General features: G+C 45.8%; 1 protein-coding gene and 1 long non-coding RNA gene across 2 annotated transcripts in view; both read left to right on the forward strand.

The window, feature by feature from the left end:
* LOC109261323 (uncharacterized) overlaps positions 1–23,674 on the forward strand; it is a 57,439-nt gene extending 33,765 nt beyond the window's left edge. The window contains exon 2 of the long non-coding RNA XR_008423117.1: positions 23,144–23,674. This is a non-coding gene — a long non-coding RNA (uncharacterized LOC109261323). The remainder of the gene's footprint in view (positions 1–23,143) is intronic.
* Positions 43–3,438, forward strand: LOC109261493 (class I histocompatibility antigen, Gogo-B*0101 alpha chain-like). The gene is made up of 8 exons (XM_053905282.1): positions 43–173; positions 461–730; positions 914–1,189; positions 1,795–2,070; positions 2,185–2,292; positions 2,724–2,756; positions 2,893–2,940; positions 3,070–3,438. Exons 1-8 carry the CDS (start codon positions 101–103, stop codon positions 3,072–3,074), a joined length of 1,089 nt encoding a protein of 362 aa, XP_053761257.1. The 5' UTR covers positions 43–100; the 3' UTR covers positions 3,075–3,438.
* Positions 23,675–25,040: the final 1,366 nt, after the last annotated feature.

The following is a 25,040-nucleotide window of genomic DNA, read 5'->3' on the forward strand; positions in this document are numbered from 1 at the left end:
GTCCGGTTTCCGGAGAAGCCAATGAGCGGCACCGCGGTTCCGGGGTATCAAGTTTCCGCACCCGCCTCCTGAGACTCACATTTGTTCCCAGACCCCGAGGATGCGGTTCGTGATGTCCGAAACTGTGCTCCTGCTGCTGTTGGGGGCCCTGGCCGTGACCCAGACCTGGGCGGGTGAGTGCGGGGTCGGGAGGAAAGGGACTCTGCGGGGCAGGAGGGAGAGGACCGCCCGGCGGGGACGCGGAACCTCCGGGGGAGGCGACTGTCCTCCGCCCCGACCCCAGACCCCCACCCGCCTCCGAGCCCGCCCTGGCCTGCCGTCCCCCGACCCTCCCGGACTCAGCCCTGCTCTCCCCAACTCGGGTCCCCCTCCCCCTGCCCTCCCGTCCCCCTCCTCCTGGGACCCGGGCCCCGCGCGGGGAGGAGGGTCGGGCGGGGTCTCAGCCCCTCCGCGCCCGCAGGCTCCCACTCCCTGAGGTATTTCGACACCGCGGTGTCCCGGCCCGGCCTCGGGGAGCCCCGCTTCATCGCCGTGGGCTACGTGGACGACACGCAGTTTGTGCGGTTCGACAGCGACGCCCCGAATCCGAGGATGGAGCCGCGGGCGCCGTGGATGGAGCAGGTGGGGCCGGAGTATTGGGACCGGGAGACGCGGAACGCGAAGAACGACGCACAGATTTCCCGAGGGAACCTGCAGACCGCCCTCCGCTACTACAACCAGAGCGAGTCCGGTGAGCGACGCGGGCCCGGGTCCGGGTCACGACGGGCCGAGGTCGCCCCGATTCTCCGGGTCAGAGTGCAAACCCGAGGCCTCGTGACCCCCGTCCCAAGACCCTGGAAGAGCACGAGGGAGGTTTTAGGCGGGTTTACTTTCGGTTTCACCTTAATCACTGCTGCTCTGGGGGCGGGGACAGGGTCGCACAACATCCAGAGAATGTATGGCTGTGACGTCGGACCGGACGGCCGCCTCCTCCGCGGGTACAGTCAGGAGTCCTATGATGGCAAGGATTACATCGCCCTGAACGAGGACCTGCGCTCCTGGACCGCGGCGGACACAGCGGCGCAGATCACCCGCCGCAAGTGGGAGGAGGCTGGTGTGGCGGAAGACTTCAGGAACTACCTGGGGGGAACGTGCGTGGAGTGGCTCGCCAAATACCTGGACATGGGGAAGGAGACGCTGCTGCGCGCAGGTACCGGGACCACCGGGCCTCCTCGATCTCCCCTCCACTGGGGCTGGCTGCCCACGAGAAAGGGAAAATGGCCTCAGTGTCAGAACACGCCCCTCCCCGAGTGGGAAGAGGGAGATCCGCCTCGAAGTTCATATTCCTACTAGAGACTGACTCACCTTGAGGGTGCTTTTCTCTAAAAGAGAGACAGGAATCCAGTCTGTCCCTGGGATGCAGGTTGAGATCATCCCAGAAATAACCCATCAGCAGTTCCCTCGGACCCTGGCAGCCATCCTGTGAACCCTGACTTTCCCTCTCAAGGCCTTGTCTACATCTGAGAACATGTTTGGAGATCTGACTCCGGGTTTTCTGAGTCACTCATCCTCCACCACAGTCAGGACCACAGTGTGTTCCCCCTTTAGACCAGCAGCTCCCTACCCGGGCTTCTCTCCCTGATTCCAGAACTTAACAAGAATCAGGAGATCCCAAAGGCTAGACTGCTGTCTGGGTTTTGTGCTTCTTCCATCCAGACCAGTTGTCCTGTTCACCTCAGGATGGTCACGTGGATGCAGTTTCAGTGGCCCATAAAGCTAAACCACAGTGTGGATTCTCTGTTTCTTCTTCCTTAGAGTCTCCCAACACACGGGTGACCCGCCACCCCATCTCTGACCGTGAGGTGACCCTGAGGTGCTGGGCCCTGGGCTTCTACCCTGCGGAGATCACCCTGACCTGGCAGCGTGATGGGCAGGACCACACCCAGGACGCAGAACTTGTGGAGACCAGGCCTGCGGGAGATGGAACCTTCCAGAAGTGGGCAGCTGTGGTGGTGCCTTCTGGAGAGGAGCAGAGATACACGTGCCATGTGCAGCATGAGGGGCTGCCCCAGCCCATCACCCTGAGATGGGGTAAGGAGGGTTTGGGGTAGAGCCCCATGTCAGGGAAAGCAGGGCCCTTCTGGAAATTTCAGAGTCAGAACTGAAGCCAGAGGTCTGGGCCCCTCACCTTCCTTCCCTTTCCAGAGCCATCCTCTCTGCCCTCCATCCCCATCCTGGGCATCATTGCTGGTGTGGTTGTCCTTGTGGTCACTTTGGTGGTTGGAGCTGTGATCTGGAGGAAGAAGTTCTCAGGTAGGAACAGAGTGGGGGGATCTGAGTTCTCTTGTCCCGCTGGGGGTTTCCTAGGTAGCACATTGTCCTGCCTGGTTCCTGGGAATTTCCATCCACACACATGGACCTGCCCACTCTGGAGCCGTTACTAACATTCACTCTGTAGCAAAGCACATGTGAAAATGAAGAACAGATTTTCACTTGGTAATTCTGGTGACGGGGACCTGATTCCCAGCAGTGACAGGACAGAGAGGAAGGTCCCTGCTGAGGCCAGACCTCAAGCAAGTCAGGTGGTCCTGTGACCCCACACCTCTTTCTTCACGTGTCCCAATCCTGTCCTGGGTGTTCAGTCAGAACTCTGGAAATGTCATTGTGGACCAGGACTAGGAGGTTACTCTAGGATCACCTGGCCCACCTGTCCCAGGTCTCTAACATGCTATTTTCTTCCACAGGAGGAAAGGGACCAAGCTATTCTCACGCTGCACGTAAGTGTGGAGGGGGTGATCCCTGAAACCTGGGATAGTGTAGACAGGATCCCATGGGTCACCCCCCTTCCCCCTTGGCTGCTCCTTTAGTCTCAACTCCTATGGCTCTGATCATGTCCTGTTTGTTCTACCCCAGGCGACGACAGTACCCAGGGCTCTGATTCATCTCTAATGGCTCCTAAAGGTAAGACTCTGGAGGGTGAAGTGGGGAGGAGTGGGGGCACTAGGGACACTTTGAGCATGCGTGGGGCTGTTGAGTGTGTGGCACTTATGTGACTGACCTAAATGTGTTCATGATGATTTTTTTTCACAGTGTGAGACCCGCTGCCTGTGGAGAAGTGGGATCCGTTCACACTCCCACTTGGTGACATCAAGATCCCCTGACTTTCTGAGGATGGTGTCAGAATGTGTCTGTGTTCCTATTAGCATATTGTGAGGACGCAGGAGACTGGCCCCCATGCCCACCATGACCCCTCCCGTACTGATTCGTGTTCCGTCTCCATCCCTGTCTTTAGTTCATGTTGGGCTGAGTACTGACGCCTTACTTCCCTACTGAAAATGAGAATCCAGATAGGAATTTGTGTTTTGTAATTCTGGGTATGTGGGCATGATGAGGTAATAAAAGAGAGGATTTGTATGGTTGGAACAGAAAACAAATGAAAGCCCTGAGAACCTCCCAGAACCCGCTGTTTCCTGTGCCGTGTCTGTTGCAGGTGGGGACAGGAGAGGGCTGGAGGAGCCGAGCATGGACGGGGCCTGGGTCCAGTCGGTGCTCAGTGCGTCCTTGGTGTGTCGTGCTCCCTCCTCAGCTGGGTCATTGTCTCTGCTCCTTGTCCTTGTCCCTTCTGTGGAACCTTATCTCACCAGGACCTGAGATCATAGGGGCTTGGACATCACCTGTCACCAGGACCTTGTGCAACAAGAGCTTCCTGTGACTGGGTCAGCCCAGGCTCCATCCTGGGTCATGACCTCAGCCCCATCTTTTGGGTGTATTTTCTTCTTTGTTTCTGTGGAGCCTCAGGCCTGTTCTTGCTCTTGTGTCCGAGTTCCTGTCTCCTTCTCCCCAGATGACCCCGGTGGTTACAGCACCAGGAGTCCTTTGGACTGTCGTTCCCACCGGCCTAGATGGGCCCTGCACACAGGAGTCTCTGTGGTTTGGAGACATGAATTTTCAGATTCATCCATCTCCTCCCTCTAGAGTTGTCTTCTGGATATTCTTTACATCCTGAGGTAGACAGAGAGGAATCTGGGAGTTTCTCATCCTTGTTCAACTTCAGTTAGTTTCTACCTTCCCTGCCTCTCTTCCCCCTCTTCTTGCCCTTAGTTCTGGTAATGCTGGTTCTGGCTCCCATCCACGTTCGTGGATTTATAAATCAGGGTCTAATGTAGATTTCTATTTGGTTGGAGAAAGAGTCCCATAGAGCCTGAGTACAGTGATTCTGAAGACAGGACTATAACTGTGTGCTGTGCTGTGCAGGGAAAACACTGTGGGAGGGGGGAGCTGAGCAGAGAGGGTGGAGGGGGGAGCAGCCCTGGGGGAAAGTAGAGGCGGCACTGATGGTGAGGTGGGGGCACTTTGTGCGGGAGCTGCCACGGACCCGCTGTGCCTGAGGCTCATCCAGAAGACAGAGGTCCTCTCCGCTGACCACTTGTTCCACTGACAATGTCGTGTGCCACGTGCAGGACCCGCTATTTTTCTTATCTGGGACACCTCAGTAAGTAAGAAGAGGCAAATGTGCTGGTCTTGTGGAGAATATGTCCTAGGGGTGAGGGACAGACTCTACTTGGCCTTGGAGCAATGTGGGGACTGAGGGCATTGACCCCATTGAGCAGTCAGAAATCCAAGTATAACTTTTGACTCCCCCGAAACTTAAATACTGCCACTAATAATGTACTGTTCATAAGAAGCCTTACTGAAAACAGGAACAGTCGTTCAACACATGTTTTGTACATTACATAGATATGTACATGTATTCTTACAATAAATTAAGCTGGGGAAAATAGTAAGAAACCCTAAGAGAAACTGCATTGACAGCACTTATTGTAGAAAAGACCACATATCGGTGGATGTGCACAGTTCAAACCAGTGTTAATTCAGAGTCAACCGTATACTGTATAAATGTGGTAAATAAGGGAAGTGTTTAAATGGAAATTGGTAGGTGCTTTGAGGAAGGTGACCCAGAGAATTACCTGTGTGGGGACACTCAAGGTGGCTACTTTACTACGGTGGTAAGTGTGAGCCTCCCTGGGAAGCTGACCTCAGGAGAGATGTGCAGGACACAAGGAATTGTTGAAGAGCATGTCTCAGGGAGTTCTTTCCACGCAGGGGAACCTCCAGGCACATGCACTAGGGCAGGAGCATGTCCTTGTTCGAGGAAGGGTGAGAGGCCACTGTGGCTGGCGCAGAGAGCATGTCTCAGGTGCTCAAATGCGCTCAGATGTCTAGGTTAGGATTTGAAGGCTTTTGAGTTTTCTCTGAGTGACATGTGGAGTCCCCGGATGGTTTAGATCAGATGGTTCACGTCGTACTACTTGTCTTAGCAGCATCTGTTTGCTGCTGTGCAGAATCGAGAGGTGAAGGGCGGGACACCAGTAGGGAAAGTGTAGGAAGCCAGTGCCGTTTCAGGAGGGGGGATGTTGGATTTATTTTGGGGTTTGAAGAGAGACAATAAGAGGGAGTGACTGTACTCTGGTTAGTGTCTGTGTGTGTGTGTGTGTGTGTGTGAGTGTATGTTCTGGGTACATTTAAAGATGAACTTAGCAGCATGTCCTAATGTATTATTTCTGTGTTGTGAGAAGGAGGAATCAAGGACAGCATCCAATACTTCAGACTGCAAGAAGAAAGGGGGGTTGTCTTCCAATGAAACGGAAGATTTTGGAAGTAGGACATTTGGGGAAGCAGCATCACAGGCACCCCATTAGGAGTGTGGAAACTGAGATTATTAGAAATACAAGTGAGGTTGGCTGTTGGATACAGATCACAGGGTAGGAGAAATATCTAGGTTGGAAAAATAGATATGGATGTTGACATCATATAAATGATGTTTAGAGCCTTTAGCATAGATGAGGTCACCAAGGGGATGATGGCCATAGAAGAGAAAGGAACAGGACCAAACCATGGACTCACCAGCACTAAGCAAGCTGATCAGAGCACACCCAGAGCACACTGCACAGTTCTGGTTGTGCACCTAGAAGGCACACACTCCAGGGAGACCCAGCCTTCAGTGTGCACAGGAATTTCCTGAACTTAGGAAGAGGTAGACATTCTGCAATAGAGTATGAGATTCTGGGTTTATAACAAGTTTGGTGCTGCTTCTGGTCTTCAGATCACACACTGAGCACCAAGCACATAAAGCAGGATTCCCACATGGCTGTGCCTCACCCTCTTCTGTGGGGCTTATTAAGTAGTGATTCCTGGGTCCACGCCCAACACTCTAACATGGTGGGTGGGGAGAGGACTGAGCATTTTGTAACAAACCCACAAGCAACCCCGGGGTTCCACCAGATAGAGATGCAGTGAAGTCATTGATGAGAGCCCTCATTGTGGGAAGGGGTCTTACATCCACATTTAAATGTTGTTTTTTCTAGGAAGAAAAATGCAAGACTTGCTGGGAGATACATATTTTCTCTCCCAGGGTGCAGAGCCGGGAGGCAGATTGAGGAAGTGGTTATCAGCTCAACATAAAATCTCTGAGATAACAAGAGTGTAGATTTTAAATGTTTGCACCACACAAAAGGAAATGGTAACTATGTGACAAGGTGCAGGTCTAGGCTAATGCTCTGGTTGTAAGCATTTTGCAGCATAGAAATGTATCAAGTCAAGAAACTGTAGCCTTAAACTGACATAATGGTGTTTGTCAGTTATATCTCAGTAAAACTGGTGAAAAGTAATGTGAAATCATGCTCTCTAACGCTATTCCCTACATCGACTTCTGCCTCTTTATGATACATGTGCACAGTTACAGACTGGGATGAGAGAAAGAGAATGTGGGGCCTTGTTCTATTTCAAGGAATGTCACAAAGCAGGCGTGAGGCTACACAGATGGGAACAGAATCCACAATGGACCCGAGGGGGAGGCTCACATATAGCCAGGGCCCTGCTCCTGGGTATAGATGTCACCCTCACGACAGAGTCCCCTGACATAGGACACTGGATCCGGAGGCTAGGACTGCTGTTGCTGCTGCCCCTTGCAACTGCATGACACCACTGTCATTCAAACACCTGTGCCAAATGCCATGTAGTGCAGTCCCAGCCTATCTGTCCCATGTCCTGAGAGAGATTCTGGCAGGTGGTCACGTGACTGTGAAGTTTCATGCCACGTCCAATGCAAGAGTGTTTGGCAAAGTGGGTTCTCCTCTCCATGGTCTCTGCCCTCCGTCAACATTTTTAAATGTGGAAATTTTTCATATGGGAAGAGGATACTAGTTCTGGGCATGGAAACCGGGGGCCAGGAATGGAAAAAGAATGACAAATTGCAACATTTGGAGCAGTGATTTGAGACTACAACTTGATATGATACATTGTAGGCACTCAGGTCAGACTGGAGGAAGGAGTGACTAAATATGGTGTCTTTCAACTTTTTCCCTTGATAGTTGTTATGGGGTCCAGCTTTTGTCTACTCCAGTTGTACTGACAAGTAAGTGGAGTAGCACTTTCGGATGATGAAGTGATTGTTCAAAATGTCTTCTCCAGCCTTTGTCTCTTTCTAGGATTAAGTAACCCAGATCTGTAACACTTCAGATGATCCTTATACATACACTGACACTTCATATTTCTTTGTCCGTGCAGAGTATCCAAAATTTACCAGGTTTTATGTGACCCTCACAAAAGTCTGCAAAATCATTCCAGGTTAGACATTGTGCTCCTCCACGTCTGGTCCACGAACAGCTAGTAACCAAACTGTTTTTAGCAGATCCAATGACTTGATATACAGGCTTATTATTGTGTTGATTACCAGTCTGAGACAGGATAAGGTTTCACTTTCTTTTCTGTCTCTATCTGTTTGTGGGCTGATGCACATTCACAGACCAGCGCTGGCTCACACAAGACACAGATCACCATTGGCTTAGGTAGACTTGTATTCTACCACCTCGTCTGGTGCTGGATAAATCTCAGAAATGAAACAATTGTGAATGGGGATCCTCTTCCAGTAACACAGTAGACTAAGTTTTAAGGCTGCCTCTTCCTATAAAAGCAACTAATCATGATTTATACATATATGTATAAAATAATATGTATAAAATATATATTGTATATATTTCACCCACAAGAAAAATCAGGAGAATAATAATCATTTAGGCCAAAATATAACAATGGGCAAAAAGCTAGGGATGATCGTTGCTCTGATACTCAAGGTGTATTTCAAATCTAGAAAATCTTAGCTTGACTTCTCAGGCTCAGGAACTTACTAGACAGGAAATAATGCCCAGAGCTTATTCTATTTCATGAGAAACATCTCTCCCTGAAAATATGGGAGTTAAGATTCATAGATTCATATCCTCAGGAAAGGGTGACATGAATCACATCAACTCTATCTTCAAGAACAAGAAGAAATTATTCTAAGGAGGTTTGCTTGGAGCTAACGCAAAGTGAGCAAAACAGCTACTTCAAAGAATTTGCAACGACAGACTAACCCTTCTGTGATTTGTAATCCAAATTTGCTTTGCTATTTTGGGTCAAAGTACCTTCAAGTCACTAGTTTAGTTTATTATTGTCCTGGATTGATATTGACTCAAATTTATAAGAAAGAAACAAATTTCTCTAGAGAAATCTACATTTACGCTATGTGTCAAAAAATTTGCAGAAAGAATTGCACAAAGAAAAAGAGAAACTCGCAGCATGAAATGTAAAGTCCAAACGGGAGAAAGACTGTGGTTGAGTAGCTTTAGAAAGAATAGGTAGTGAAAAGAAGGTCATAAAACTTCAATATTGCACTCATAGGACATAAAATATAACATGACCAGGATATGATATAAATATATAAATATATGTTATTTGAATAAATATTAGTATATGACATAAAGAAAAAATGCTAGTAAAGACAAACAGAAACATTTTATAATGATAAAATATCAAACTATCAGAAGGATGAAACAATTCTGCATATATAGTCACCTAATAACTCAGTGCCAAATACCTGAAAACAAAGCAGACAGAAATTGAGAAACAGACAATACAACAGTAATAGTCAGAAACTGCAATATATCACTTTCCACAATGGATAGAACATCTATGCAGAGATCAATAAACATAAAGAAGATTTGAGCCGTACCGCAAACCAATAGTACAAATCTGACATTTATTGAACATTCCAGTCATCCACAGAATACACATTCTTTCAAATGCACTTGGAGATTTCTTGAAGATAAATCATATATATTCCATTATACGTGTGTGTGTGTCTGCATGTTAATGTGTGTGTGTGTGTGTGTGTGTGTGTGCGCGCGCACGTGCATGTATACCACCTCTTTTTTATCCATTCATCACTAGATGGACATTTGGGCTCTCTTCATCGTTTAGCTCTTGTTGATAATGCTGCTATAAACGTTGGGGTGCATGTACCCCTACAAATATGTATTTTTGTACCCTTTGCGTAAATACCTGGTATTGCCATTGCTGGATCATAGGGTATTTCTATTATTAGTTTTCTGAGGAACCTCCACACTGTTCTCCAGAGTGGCTACACCAGTTTACATTCCCACCAACACTGCAAGAGGGTTCCCGTTTCTCCACATACTTGACAACATCTGTTATGTCCTGTGCTGTTCATTTTAGACATCCTGGCAGCAAAATGTGAGCATATTTTCTTCCATTTTTTTTAAACATTTGTGTTTATTTATTTATTTATTTATTTATTTATTTTTAATATAATTTGTTGTCAAGTTGGCTAACATACAGTGTATACCGTGTGCTCTTGGTTTTGGGGGTAGATTCCCACGGTTCATCACTTACATACATCACCCACTGCTCATCCCAACAAGTGCCCTCCTCAAAGCCCATCACCATTTCCCCCTCTCCCCTACCCCCTATAAACCCGCAGTTTGTTCTCTGTATTTAAGAGTCACTTATGGTTTGCCTCCCTCCATCTCTGTGACTATATTTTCCCCTTCCCTTCCCCCATGGTCTTCTGTTAAGTTTCTGAAGTTCCACATATCAGTGAAAACATATATCTGTCTCTCTCTGACTGACTTATTTCACTTAGCATAATATCTTCCAGTTCCATCCACGTTGCTGCAGATGGCAGGATTTCATTCTTTCTCATGACGTTAGCATATTTTCACATGTCTGTTAGCCATCTGGATGTCTTCTTTAGAAAAGTGTTTTCTAAAGTCATGTCTTCTGCCCATTTATTAACTGGGTTATTTGCTTTCTGGGTGTGGAGTTTGCTAAGTTCTTTATAGATTTGGGAAACTAATCCTTTATCAGATATGTCATTCGCAAATATCTTCTCCCATTCTGTAGATTGTCTTTTACTTTGGTTGGTTGTTTCCTTCCCTGTGCAGAAGGTTTTTATCTTGATAAACTCCCAGTGGTTCATGTTTGCTTTTGTTTCCCTTGCCTCCAGCAATTTGTACAGTAAGAAGCTGTTATGGATTTTGATGGGTTCCTATCTCAAATTTAGGTCTTTCATCCATTTTGAATTTCCTGTTGTGTATGGTGTAAGAAAGTTGTCCCATTACTTTCTTCTTCCTGTTGCTGTTCAGTGTTCCCAACACCATTTGTTACAGAGACTATTTTCTTTCCATTGGATATTCATTGCTGCTTTGTCAAAAATTAGTTGACCATATAGTTGTGGGTCCATTTCTGAATTTTCTATTCTGTTCCATTGATATGTGTCTGCTTTTGTGCCAGTGCCATACTGTCTTGATGACTACAGCTTTGTAATACAGCTTGAAATCTGGAATTGTGATGCCTTCAGTTTTTTTGTTTTTCAGAGTTTCTTTGGCTATTTGGGGTCTTCTGTGGCCCCATACAAATTTTGGGATTGTTTGTTTTAGCTCTGTGAAAAATGCTGGTGGTATTTTGATAGGGACTGTATTAAATTATAGATTGCTTTGGGTAGTATTGACATTTGAACAATATTTGTTCTTCCAATCCATGAGCATGGAATGCTTTCCCATTTCTTTGTATCCTCAATTTCTTTGTAGGTGTTCTATACTTATCAATGAGAGTGCAGAACTTTTTCCTCTTTAGTTAGGTTTATTCCTAGGTATCTTATTGGTTTTGGTGCAATTCCAAACAGGGTTGATTCCTCGTTTCTTTTTTTGTTTCCTGCCTCGTTATTGGTGTATACAAATGCAACAGATTTCTCTACATTGATTTAACAATCTGTAACTTTTCTGAATTCATGTGTTAGTTCTAGCAATTTTTGGGTGGAATCTTTCAGGTTTTCTACACAGAGTATTATGATTTCTGTGAAGAGTGAAAGTTTGAGTACTTCCTTGCCAGTTTGAATGCCTTTTCTTTCATTTTGTTATCTGATTGCTGAAGCTAAGACTTCCAGTAGTATGTTAAATAGTAATGGTGAGACTGGACATTCTTGTCTTGTTCCTGACCATAGGGGAAAGTTTCTCAGTTTTTCTCCATTGAGGATGATTTTATCTATGGGTTTTTCATAAATGCCCTTTATGATGTTGAGGCATAGTCCATCTATCCCTATTTGTAGAAGGTATTTATCAAGCTTGGATGCTGTATTTTGTCAAATGCTTTTTCTGCATGTACTGACAGGGTCATATGGTCCTTGTTTTTCTTTTATTAATGTGGGGTATCATGTTGATTGATTTGCAACATTGAACCAAACCCACAGCCCAGGAATAATCCCACTTGATGATGGTAATACTTCTTTTAATGTATTGTTGAATTCGTTTTCCTAGTATTTTGTTGAGCATTTTTGCATCCTTGTTCATCAGGGGTTTTCACCTGTAATTCTCCTTTTTGATGGGGTCTTTCTCTGGTTTTGGAATCAAGGTAATGCTGGCTTTGTAGAATCAGTTTGGACATTTTCCTTCCATTCCTATTTATTGGAACAGTTTGAGAAGAATAGGAACACTTTGAGAAGAATTCTTTAAATATCTGGCAGAATTCCCCTGGGAAGCCATCAGGCCCAGGACATTTGTTTGTTGGGAGTTTTTTGAATACATTTCAATCTCTTTGCTTGTTATATATCTGTTCAAATTTTCTATTTCTTCCTGTTTCAGTTTTTTTAGTTTGTAAGTTTCTAGGAATTTTCCATTTCTCCCAGATTCCCCAGTTTTCTGGAATATAATTTTCATAGTATTCTTTCATAATTGTTTGTATTTCTGTGGTGTTGGTTGTGATCTCTCCTCTTTCATTTATAATTTTATCTTTTGGGGGTCCTTTCTCTTTTCTTTTTGACATGTGAGGCCAGAGGGTTATCAGTTTTATTCTTTCAAAAAACCAGACTTAGATTTGTTGATCTGTTCTACTAGGGTTTTGTTTGTTTGTTTGTTTCTATATGGTTTCTTTTTGCTCTAATCTTTATTATTTCCCTTCTCTGCTGGCTTTAGGCTGTATTTGCTGTTCCTTTTCTAGCTCCTTTAGGTGTAAGATTATGTTGTGTATTTGAGACCTTTCTTGCTTCTTGAGATAGGCCTCTATCGCAATATACTTTCCTATTAGGACTGCCTTTGCTTCATCCCACAGGTTTTGAACCGTCGTGTTTTCATTTTCATTTGCATCTGGGTAATTTATAATTTCCCGGTTAACCCTCTCATTCTTTTGTAGGATGTTCTTTAACCTCTGTGTATTTGATGGCTTTCCAAATTTTTTCTTGTGGTTAACTTCAAATCTCATGGTGTTGTGGTCTAAAAATGTGCATGGTATGACCTCAATCTGTTTGTTCTTGTTGAGGGTTGATTTGTGACCCCATGTGTGATCTCTTCTGGAGAATGTCCCATGTGCTCTCAAAAAGAATGTGTATTCTGCTGCTTAGGATGGAATGTTCTGAATATAATTTTAGGTCCATCCAGTCCAGTGTGTCATTTAAAGCTATTGTTTCCTTGTTGGTTTTCTGCTTAGATGGTCAGTCCAATGATGTAAATGGGGTGTTAAAGTCCTCTACTATGATTGTATTATTATCAATGACTTCCTTTATGTTTGTGATTAGTTGATTTATATATTTGTGTTCTGCCAATTTGGGGGCATAAATGTTTACAATTGTTTTATATTCCTTCTGGATTGACCCCTTAATGAGGATATAATGTCCTTCTTCATCTCTTGGTATAGTCTTTGGTTTAAAATATAGTTCATCTGATATAAGTATGGCTATTCTGGCTTTCTTTTGACGTCCATTAGCATGGTAGTCGGTCCTCCAACCCGTCACTTTCAATCTGCAGGTGTCATTAGGTCTAAAATGAACCCTTTGTAGGAAGCATATAGATGGATCTTGTTGTTTTGTCCATTCTGATACCATAAATCTTTTGATTAGAGCATTTAGTACATTTACAGTCAGAATAATTATTGAAATATATGGCTTTAGTGCCCTATGTTACCTGTAGAGTTGGTGTTCTGGTGATGTTCTCCGGTCCTTTCTAGTTTTTTGTGCTTTCGTTCTTTTTTTTTCCACTCAAAGACTCCCCCTTACAATTTCTTTCAAGGGGAGCCATGGTGGCTAAGTCGGGTAAGCATGTGATTTCGGCTCAGGTCATGATCTTACAGTTTTTGAGTTTGAGTCCTGCATAGGGTGAGCTGGGGCCTTGGTTCAGCTGAGCCTGGCCTCTCTCTCTCTCTCTCTGTCTCTGTCTTTCTGTGCCTCATGGGATTCTCTCTCTCTCTCTCTCTCTTGCTCCCTTGCACCCTCTCTCTCTCAAAAAAATATTTTTTCCTTCAGGACTGGTCTTAAACTCCTTTAGTTTTTGTTTGTCTTGGAAACTATTTATCTCTCCTTCTGTTCTGAATGACAACCTTGCCGGGTAAAGAATTCTTGGCTGCATATTTTTCCCATTCATCACATTGTATGTGTCCTGCCACTCCTTTGTGGCCTGCCAAGTTTCTGTGGACAGGGCTGCTGAGAACCTGTTCTGTCTTCCCTTGTATGATAAGGACTTTTTTTCCCCTTGCTGCTTTCAGGATTCTTTCCTAGTCTGTGTGTTTTGTGAATTTCACTATGATATGCCTTGGTGATGATCAGCTTTTGTTGAATTTAATGGGAGTTTTCTGTGCTTTTGGATTTTGATGTCTGTGTCCTTACACAGATTAGGGAAACTTTCAACTATAATTTGTTTGAATAAACCTTGATATTGATTCATTCCTCTAATTCATCCATCCTCATTTTTATGAACTCTAATTGGGTTTGCATTTCAGTTACAGCATTTTTTTTAACTATTTTTTAAATTTACATCCAAATTAGTAAGCATATACTGCAACAAAGATTTCAGGAGTCGATTCCCTAATGCCCCCTACCCATTTAGCCCATCCCCCTCCCTCAACCCCTCCAGTAACCCTCAGTTTGTTCTCCATATTTATGATTCTTTTCTGTTTTGTCCCTCTCACTGTTTTTATATTATTTTTGCTTCCCTTCCCTTATGTTCATCTGTTTTGTCTCTTAAGGTCCTCATATGAGTGAAGTCATATGATTTTTGTCTTTCTCGGACTGACTAATTTCACTCAGCATAATACCCTCCAGTTCCATCCACATAGTTGCAAATGGCAAGATTTCATTCTTTTTGATTGCCGAGTCATACTCCATTGTATATACTTACCACTTCTTCTTTATCCATTCATCCATCAATGAACATTTGGGCTCTTTCCATACTTTGGCTATTGTTAGTGCTGCTATAAACATGGGGATGCATGTGTCCCTTCGAATCAGCATACCTGTATCCATTGGATAAATACCTAAGAGTGCAATTGCTGATTCATAGTAGTTCTATTTTTAATTTTTTGAGGAACCTCCATACTGTTTTCCAGAGTGGCTGCACCAGCTTGCATTCTCACCAGCAATGCAAAAGAGATCCTTCTTTCCCTGCATCCTTGCCAACATCTGTTGTTGCCTGAGTTGTTAATGTGAGCCATTCTGACAGGCGTCAGGTGGTATCTCATGGTGGTTTTGATTTGCATTTCCCTGATGATGAGTGATGTTGAGCATTTTTTCATGTGTCAGTTGGCCATCTGGATGCCTTCTTTGGAGAAGTGTCTATTCATGTCTTTTGCCCATTTCTTCACTGGATTATTTGATTTTGGGTGTTAAGTTTGGCAAGTTCTTTATAGATTTTGGATACTAACCCTTTATCTGATATGTCGTTTGCAAATATCTTCTCCCATTCTGTCAGTTGCCTTTGAGTTTTGCTGATTGTTTCCTTCTCTGTACAGAAGATTTTTATGTTGATGAGGTCCCAGTAGTTCATTTTTGCTTTTGTTTGCCTTGCCTCTGGAGACGTGTTGAGTAAGATGTTGCTGTGGCCAAGATCAAAGAGGTTTTTTCCTGCTTTCTCCTTGAGGATTTTGATGGGTTCCTGTCTTACATTGGGGTCTTTCATCCATTTTGAGTTTATTTTTGTGTATGGTGTAAGAAAGTGGTCCAGGGTCGTTCTTCTGCATGTCGCTGTCCAGTTTCCTCAGCACCACTTGCTGAAGAGACTGTCTTTATTCCATTGGATGTTCTTTCCTGCTTTGTCAAAGATTAGTTGGTCATACGTTTGTGGGTCTATTTCTGGATTCTCTATTCTGTTCCATCGATCTGAGTGTCTATTTTTGTGCCATCGGTTACAACATTTTTAATTTTGACCTGACTAGATTTTAGTTCTTTTATTACTGCAGAAAAGATTCTGTAGTGTCTTCTATGTATATTTCAAGACCAGCTAGTATTCTTATAATTTTTGTTTTATATTCTAGTACAAACATCTTACTTATATCTGTATTGATTAAATCACTGACTGAGAGATCTATTTCTTGCTCTTTCTTTTGGTGTGAATTCCTCTCTCTTGTCATTTTTCCCAGAACAGAAAAGAAAGAAAAAAACAAAGCAAAACAGAGACTATCAAAAAAGTGAGATCCTGGGTGTGTTTTTGTCTGTTTGTTAAAATAATCTATATCCAAAAAACAAAAATTATAATCATAATAAAAATAAAATAAAATGAAAATACACAAATACACAAAATAAAATATATATAAATTAAGAAAATGAAAATAAAACATAAAAAAGGAATTTTTAAAACTAAGAAAATAAATGAAAAAATAATTTAAAAAACAAAGAATAAAAGTAAAAGAGGAGCTCGATCCTATTTTCCCCAGAGCTGAAGCTTTGCTGTGTTTTATGATCAGTAGAGGTGGTGGGAGCAAGTGCTGGCCATCTGGAGGAGGGGCCTGTTGTGCTGATTCTCAGGTAGAAATGTGACTTCATAGCACAGTGGTCAGGGCTTGGGGTAAGCAGTTCTCGCGTCCGGTAGATGGCGCTGTTTTGCTTCCCGTAGCCTTTCAGGGCTGATGGGCTGATGAATGCGGAAGCTCCCACTCTCCAGCCTTGGAGCTGAAAGATTGCGCCCCCAATTTTTCAGAAATCCCTCACAGAAAAGCAAGCAATTACTTCGCTTATGTCCCGTTTCCCTTCTCTTGCATGTGGCTATCCAGTTTTCCCAATATCATTTGTTAAAACGACTGTCCTTTCCCATGAATTGTTTTGGCACCCTTGTCTGTAATCACTTGGCCATATACCCAAAGGTTATTTTCTGGACCCTGTTTTTCCATAAGTCTGTATATCTGTTTTTATGCCAGTACCATAACGCTTTGATTTCTGTAGCTTTAGAGTAAAGCTTTATAGCTCTAGGTCTGACCTTTTTTACCACAAGCATGTGATTGAGTTTCAAAACTCCAAGTTTTAGGGACTCCCCTGGCCCGGACCAGCGCTGTTCCCTAGGAGAGGATCTCGCGTCACTTTTGCTGTTTGCGGGCGATGCCAGGAAAGCGGTGGCACAACCATGCAGTTGTTCCGAGTTTCTGGCAAAACAGAGCAGAATGCGGCACCACAGCTCTCTCCCCTGAGCTCAAGGCCCTGCTCCTACACTTGGGAGCAATGGAGCACGTGGGTGCCCCTGTCCTTCTTGTGACCCGGGGATCCTCAGAGCAGACTGTCACTCCTGCGACTCCTCCCATTTTGCCACCTGAGCACCTGTAAGCCAGGCACACCCCCACAGCAGCGGGCTAAAGTTCAGATTGTGCGCTGCTTATAATTCTTGTGGTATCTCTGTAAGCAGGCTCCCTGCCTGCTGCCCTAACTGCAGCTTTGGCTCCCCCAAATCAAATCTCCTGCCTCTTACCTTCCAGAAGGTGGTCACTTTTCTACTTGTAAACTTAGAGTTTTTGTTCTCTCCAAACTCCAATTGATTTCTCTGGTGTTCAAAGTGATTTGATAACTATCTGGCCGAGTTCCAGGGATGAGACAAACTTAGGGTCCCCCTCCTCCTCTGCCACCTGAACTCCTCCCCAAGAACCCACTCTTACAAGGCCTGTGTCCGGCCTCACACCCCTCAGGACTCAGCTAAACAGCAGTTTGAAAAGTGCCCAGGACCTACGTGAAGGGCACCCACTTACTAATCTTGTTTTTGTTTTCTCCTGTTTTTGTTTTACTTCCAGTGTAGTTAATGAGCAGTGTTATATGAGTGTTGGATGCACAATATAGGGAGTCCACAATTCTATACATTGCTCTGTGCCTGTCGGGATAAGTGTATTCTTAATCCACTTTACCCCTTTCACCCCCTCCCCCCACCCACCTGCCCTCTGGTAACCATCCATACGTCTCTATAGTTCTGAGTTTGGTTTTCGGTTTATCTGTTTTTCGCTCTGTTCATTTGTTTTATTTCTTATGTTCCAATATGACTGAAATCATACTGTATTTGTCTTTCTCTGACTGACTTATTTCGCTTAGCATTATACTCTCGTGATGCATTCATTTTGCTGCAAATGGCAAGATTTCATTCTTTTTTGTGGCTGAGTAACAGTCCGTTGCATAAATATAACCGCATCTTGGGGGCACCTGAGTGTCTCATTTGGTTCAGCCTATGACTCTTGATTTTGGTTCAGGTCATGGGATCGAGCCCCGTATGAGGCTCAGTGCTGACAGTGGGAAGCCAGCCTGCAGTTTTCTGCCTCCTTCTCTCTCTGACCTCCCTCGCTTGTGCACTCTATCAAAATAAATAAATAAACTTTAAAACATAATATACCACAGGCTCTTAATCCATCTCTGGAAGGACGCATGGACTACCTTCATAATTTGGCTACTGTGAAGAATGATGCAATAAACATCAGGGTGTATATCTTTTTAAATTAGTGTTTTCATATTCTTTGGAAAAATACCCAGTAGTGGAATTACTGGATCATCTGGTAATTGTGTTTTTAATTTTCTGAGGAACCTCCGACTGTTTTCCACTGTGGCTGCACCCATTTGCATTCCCACTAACAGTGCACAGGCCTCCTTTTCCTCCACATCCACACCAAGACCTGTTGTTTCTTGTGTTTTGATTTTAGCCATTCGGACAAGTATGAAGTGATATCTCAGTGTGGTTTTGATTTGTATTTCTCTGATGATGAGTGATGCGGAGTTCTCAGTTTGTCCCCTATTCAGGATGATATTAGCTGTGGGTTTTCATATATGACCTTTATTACGTTGAGGTGTGTTCCCTCTAAACCTACTTTATTGAGGGGTTTTACCGCAAATTTATATTGTACTTTGTCAAGTGCTTTTTTCTGCATCCATTGAAATGATCATATGGTTATTATCCTTTCTCTTATTGATGTTATGCATCATGTTGATTGATTTGCAAACACTGAACCACCCTTGCAACCCAGGAATAAATCCCACTTGATTGTGGTGAATCATTGTTTTCATAACACTGTTGAATTTGGTTTCTACAGGAGTGAGGGGAGGTCTGTGCTGCTCTGGGCAACAGTGGTCTGGAGCTCCTGAGGTTGGGGCCATGACACCCACCTGCTCAGAGTCTGTCCCTGCACCAGTTGGCTGCACTGCCCTGCAGCCTAACCCTGCTTGGGATCCCGAACCGCAGGCTTTCCAGCTTCTCCGGGTTTCCCTGTGCCACGAGCCCTAGCCTGCTGAGGTCTTCTGGTGGTCTTGGTGTGTGTTCCCTCAGCCCTGGACTTAGGGGACTTCCGTGGTCACCTGCGAGGCTCACGTCCTGCTCCTGACTGGTAGTCTATTCTAGGCGTGGGGGTAGCGGCCTAGGGCTTCCTTTGGACTGTACTTTTCTCCGAGGATTCTCGACTGCTCTGCTGAGCCCGGTGCCCATCACCCACCTGGAGGTGGGCACGATTGCAGACATGGGACAGCTTGTCCCACTACTCTGAGCCTCGCTGTGACTTTTGCCTTTCTGCTGGGGAGCGCCACTGCTGCCTGGGGTTCACTGTGGTAGTTGGAGGGGCAGAGGCCTCAGTGAATGTTGTGGGGGCCCCATCATCCGTCAGACCGCCCAGGGTAGGAAGGGGTCTGTTGCCCTCAAAGCTCAAGCCGCTTCTCCAATCTCTTCACCTCTCATTGGGTCTCCCATGTCCCTCACCCCCTCCCTGACATTCTCCTTGTTTTCTTTCTCTGAACTGCTTCTGGGTCCCTCACCTTACCCTTCCTCACCCCTGCCAATTTCACTCCTCCCCATGGACCATTGCCTGCAAAGAAACTTCTGGCCTATTCCTTCTCCCTAACTTTCCTCCACTCTAATTTTCTGAGGGGGTATTTTGCCCAGAGCGTCTCCCTCCAACTGCCCTCCTGCCATCACTAAGGGGAGCACTGCGGCATGGGGTGCAGCTTCTTGGCCAGACTTGTCCCCTGTTTTGGTTCCCCTCCTCCTCCCTCCCCTCCACTGCAGGCCCCTGCACTTGGCCGTTCTCCATCCTGGGCCAGCACCCACACCCCCCTGTCCCCTCTCCTTCATCCCACCCTCACACTCTTGAGGCTTCCACTCTCCCTGTGGATTGGACTCTGTCTCCCTGGTCTCTCTGCACCCCTCCCCCATGGCCCCATGCCTGCTCACACCCCTTGCCCACATGCTGGGCCCTCACCCATCTCTCCTCTCTTAGGAGCTCCTCCCATGGGGCCCTGCCATACACACCCCTCCTCCTGGCTCTTGGCCCAAGTCCCCTCCTCTCCTGTCAGCCTCTGATTCAAGTTTGTTCTGAGACATTCAGTCCCCCTTCCCAGACCCTCAGCACTAGTCTCCCCTGCTGCCTCCTGCCTTCCCCTCTCCCCCACTGACCAGAAAACTTCTTGAGGTCCAGCTACCCAGATTCTTGGCCCTCACCCACTCCATTGGTTCCTTGACCCCAGTGGACCCCACTCCTGACATCTGGTCTCCAAACTTGTTGTTTCTGCCAGGTGGTCAGCACCAGCCTTTCCACACAGCCAGCCTTCTCCCAGCCTGCCAGTCCTGGGCTGGAAGTCCTTCCTTGGAGGGACGACCCGCCCTCCTCCCAGAACCACGCCCACCATGCCGGTCCTTCCCCAAGGTGTGCACCGAGGTGTGTGGGGTCTATTTTCTCTTCCACTGACCCTCCTTTCTAATATAGACTACGTTGGGCTCGCTGCCCTCTCTCTCAGAGACCCTCTGATTGTCTCTCCCGAGGGACACTGGCAGGTCCATCCCGGTCCCCACCTGGGGGCCTCACCCTGCCATGCTTCCACTCTGGGCTTAGGCCTACATCTTCCCCCCTTTTCCCCCAGGGCACTGGGCCACCCTAAACTCCCTTGTGGTCACAATCCACCCCACAAGCCCTCTGTGTCACTGCCCCCACCCTGCCTCTGGCTCCCAACTCATTCTTGAAGTGTCTTTACCACAGGAAGCAGCTCCTAACCCACCTGTGCACCATGCAGCTCTGGATCCCTCAGTCTTGCTCCTCCCCCCCCCCCCCTGCCCTTCCGTCCCTGCTGACAAGACCTCTCCTTCAGCATGGTCTTCCTGCCCCTCCCTTGCTCCCTGCAGGCCAATGTCTGCCCTTGACCTCCTACCCACACCACCTACAGGAGCCCATGCCTCCCTCTTCTGCCTCCTGTCCTCCATCTCCACCCCCCACAGACATTCCTTCTTCCCTCTCCTTCACGCCCCTTGCCTATCTTCCTGTACTGGAAAGCCTCCTTTCTGTCCCTTGTATGTGTGCATTTTCTGCATCCTCAAGACTTCAAGCAGCTCAGGACAGCAGAGCTTTTCTGAGAAATATTTGACGACCAGTTACTTCCAGGAGGCAGTTTCATTTGCAGTCTCCTCCTTGCCAGGATCCCTCAGTCTTCATTATAACCTCACGGTGCTGTCCCAGGATGGATCTGTGTATCAGAGATTTTTCACTGAGGGACGCGTGGATGGTCAGGCCTTCCTGCAGATGACAGTGAGATAGACATGGCAGAGGCACAGGGACTGTGGGCAGAAGTCCTGGTACCTAAGACATGGGATACAGAGACCAAGGACTTGACAAGACAAGAGCAGGAAGGGCCTCAGAATGACTCTGGCAGACCCCCTGGCCCTGTGGGTGCAGAAAGTAGGAGATAGTGGAGTGGGGGCAAGAGTGATGAGAGGCCTTTCCCAGGGAAGTTCACGACCAAGAGCAGAGACCTGTTCTCCTTCCAGTGGATTTACCTGGGAGTGGAGGTGAGGACTGAGCGTCTGTGGACTTCAGCCCAGAGGCGGCCATTACTCAGCACAGGGAAGTCGTGGAGGAGAGGAGGGAGGGGCCCTTCTGGCTGGAGTCTGTCACTGGTGTGGGGAAGGCAGAGGAACACAGGATGGGATTTGTCACTGCTGGCTGGGGGCACACTCGTATTCACTCCAGGATATCTGGGGCTGGGAGATCCGAGAGGACAACAGCACCAGGGGCTTCAGTCATTTCCACTATGATGGGAGCTCTTTCCTCCCCTATGACCCGAAGACCCATGGATGGCCAGTTCCCTGGTCCTCAGCGCAGACCTTGGCTAAGGAAATCACGATGCAGATGGCTTTCAAACCAGGCTTCCTCAGCCTATGTGCAGGGAGAGCTTTGTGGAAGCCTGCAGAAATATCTAAAATCCTGGATGGACTTCTGGGCAGAACAGGTTCAACCCTGGTGCGGGGCCTTCCCCTCCCCCAGGCCCATTGACCTCCCCCCAACAACCCTGTCCAAGGCAATCTTCCCTGTCCTATGGGATGCACATATGTTCTGTTGGCCCCTGGTACCATGACCCACTTGTGCTGTTACAGCCTCTGGATAGAGACACCAAGCAGGTGGGGATGGAAATGCACCCCCCTAGTGTCAATAGTCCAGGAAGGCCATGGACCCTCTGACAGAAAACTGAACGAGGAAGGTGGGTGTCAGGCAGCAGAGGAAGCCCCCAGCCTCCCCATCACAGAGAATTCCCTTATTGTCCCCTCAGCCCAGGAGTCCTCAGGGACAGTTTGTCCCCTCCCCTCACCCCAGCTGTACCCCAGGGAAGGTGAGTAGCTCCTGTTCACGTGCAGCCATGGCCAGTGAGCATCACATGATTGCATGTTCACCACCTGCCACTGTACTTTCCATGACAATGGCGAGTTTTCTTTTTTGTAGGTCCCTATCCTTAGTGCCTGTCACAGTACTGTGTTAGTCAGGGTGCTCAGAGAAACAGACACAATAAGATACGTGCATCAAGGAAGAGGTGGGTGTATTTTAAGGAACCGGCTCATGGGACTGGGGCGAGGCTGGAGGTCCAAAATGTGCAGGGCAGGCGGGCCGGCCGGGTGTGTGAGCAGAGCTAATGTGGCAGACGTGATCCGAAGGCAGTTTGGACAACGATCTGTGTTGTATTTCTTCCTTGTGAGATTAGGAGAGTTTTCAATTTATCATTACCCTCATGCTGCACAACTTTTCCTTTGTTTTCAACGTCAGTCTGCCACAACTGTTGTGGAAATAATAGATACAGATTCAAGAACATAAATACAATACTAAGAATAAACAGAATGAAGTGACAAAGCTTCAGTGCCTTTTAACATTGTTTGAAATATACTAATCGTGAATCTTCTGGGTCTGAGAGGGAACAGGGAGCCATAGCACTAACAATGCATCACAACCTGTCGTGTCACAGAGCATCTAATACTGTACAAACCTTATAACGCTTGGGAATGGCTTCCAGACTGTGTACGATTTAGTTCAAAGAAAACACTGTTTGACATTTCTAAAATTAAAAAAAGATCTCTGCTATTTTTGTCAAAACTCACTGATGTCTTACTCTTGCTAACCATGTAAATATTATGTGCAAATCATGCTCCAAAGCTGTGTGAATGTGATCGTGCTAAGCGCTTGCTGTCAGTGCTCAGAATGCAATGAACAATTAGCAATAATCAGGAAGAAAAGTGTGAAGAACCTTATAAATGAACTTCACACAGTAAAGTCTTTGAAATAGAAAACCTTTGCATAATAGTCTTTACAGGTTTGGTAAGAGCAACCAACATGGGGAAAATGCCATCAGAAGTCACACTATCTACTGTGCAGTGAAGCAGAGCATTTTACATGGTGAACGAAGGCTGTGACCGGACTGTGAGCAGCACATGTCCCTGTGGTCCCTGTCCCTGTGCTGCTGGCTGCAAACCTTGTGTCTGCCAGAATAAGAAAGTATTTGGACAACTTATAAATCAAGCAAAAAATCATTATCAGTGTCGTTTCAACTATGTCATGAGGATGTGTTTTCATCACTTCAATACTAAATTGAGGACGTGTAAGAAGGAGGGTTTTGTTGATCTGAGAATCCAGTGCATCAAAGGTAGTCATCAGTGCTCAAACAAGATGTGACACGGTTACACGTGTACCCATGGTGCCAGTGTGGCCACAAAGTTCAGGGTCTCACACAAAGTTTTAGAGAAATTTCTGGATATTCTAACTTGGTACTGCGTAAGTCATGTATTCAGTGATTTCAGGATGATACAGTGAAATGTGAATTCAAATAAATCACTTTAAATATTTACTTCAGGACACTTTGTATTCACATGTAATATACACAGTAAATGAACATCTGAGTTAGTTCCCAGAGAGGAGGGTGTGGGGGTTGGGACAGAGGGTGGGGGGGGGGCGGGAACACAGTCTCCAGTTAGGGAATAAAGAAGTGACTGAATAGAAGGCACAGCATGAGGAACAGTCACTGATACCGTAACAGGATGTGTCGGGGCAGCTACACCTGTGGTGGAGAGAGCACAATGTGTGAACTTGTCATACGTTACCTTGTACACCTGGAACCAATGTGACATTCTGTGTCAACTCTACTCAAATTTTAAAAACGATTTAAAATGACTCTATTACAATTTTGGTAGCTTTTTGACTTTTTAAAAAGTGTTTATTTTGAGAGAGAATCTTAAGCAGGCTCCATGCTCAGCACAGAGCCAGAATTGGGGCTCGATCCCACGACCCTGAGATCACGACACGACCGAAATCAAGAGTCCGATGCTTAAATGACTGAGTCACCCAGGTGACCCTCTTTTGGCATTATTTTAACGTTTACTTATTTTAAGACAGAGAGAGAGACAGAGTGCTAGCAGGCGAGGGGCAGAGAGAGAAGGAGACAGAGTCCAAAGCAAGCTCTAGATTCTGAGCTGTGAGCACAGAGCCCACAGGGGGCTCGAACTCAGGAACCGCGAGATCATGACTTGAGCTGAAGTCAGACACTTAACCAACTGAGCCACCAACATTTTAAATGAAGTGAATGTGCATAACAAATTCTAATCTTGGGTATGAGAATTGATAAATAAAATGTATAATGATGGTATCTATCTTCCACAAAGTCAGCTATAAAAACAATAGGTAAATAAATAAACACTAAGAAGATTAAATACTATCTGAATATTTGGGTGGAAACCAGGACACTGGGCAGGTCTGGGCTCCTGCAGTGCTAAGATGACAACAGCAGGTGGAAATAGTATCAAACCTGTTAGGGTCACTTTATAAGCATCCATGCAATTGGAGTAGGTAAAGGTTTGGAAGATAAACTTTTTTTCAGAGAGTTGGCGTTAATAACTTGTCTGTGAACAGTGAGGTCACTACTGTCTTTAGCCTTACCAGAGAGATTTGTTACTTATTACAGAAGCTGGATTAATCTGAGAAAGGAAGAAGTAATTAACTTACAAAATTAGTAACGGAATCAAAGGGGAAAACTAGATAATATTATGTTTCGAAAAAAGTAATAGGACATACCATTTGAAAGAAAAATCCCATATTAAGAGAAAGACAATTATTTAATAATATGTGATTTTACTTGTCATTTGAAAGAAATAAACACGTTCAGAAGTTTTAAGTTTAATTTAATGAACCCTGATATTTACCAAACTATATAGATTTTA

Source organism: Panthera pardus, unplaced genomic scaffold (genome assembly GCF_024362965.1).
Source record: "Panthera pardus isolate Hobbes unplaced genomic scaffold, ASM2436296v1 HiC_scaffold_17, whole genome shotgun sequence".
Classification (NCBI taxonomy): Eukaryota; Metazoa; Chordata; class Mammalia; order Carnivora; family Felidae; genus Panthera; species Panthera pardus.

Excerpts from the sequence above, each read along its gene's own strand:
- LOC109261493 (XM_053905282.1), top strand. The coding sequence starts at position 101 with ATGCGGTTCGTGATGTCCGAAACTGTGCTCCTGCTGCTGTTGGGGGCC. Across the intron at positions 731-913 it reads CTACAACCAGAGCGAGTCCG|GGTCGCACAACATCCAGAGA; the intron begins GTGAGCGACGCG and ends GGGCGGGGACAG. Across the intron at positions 2,293-2,723 it reads CTGGAGGAAGAAGTTCTCAG|GAGGAAAGGGACCAAGCTAT; the intron begins GTAGGAACAGAG and ends TTTCTTCCACAG.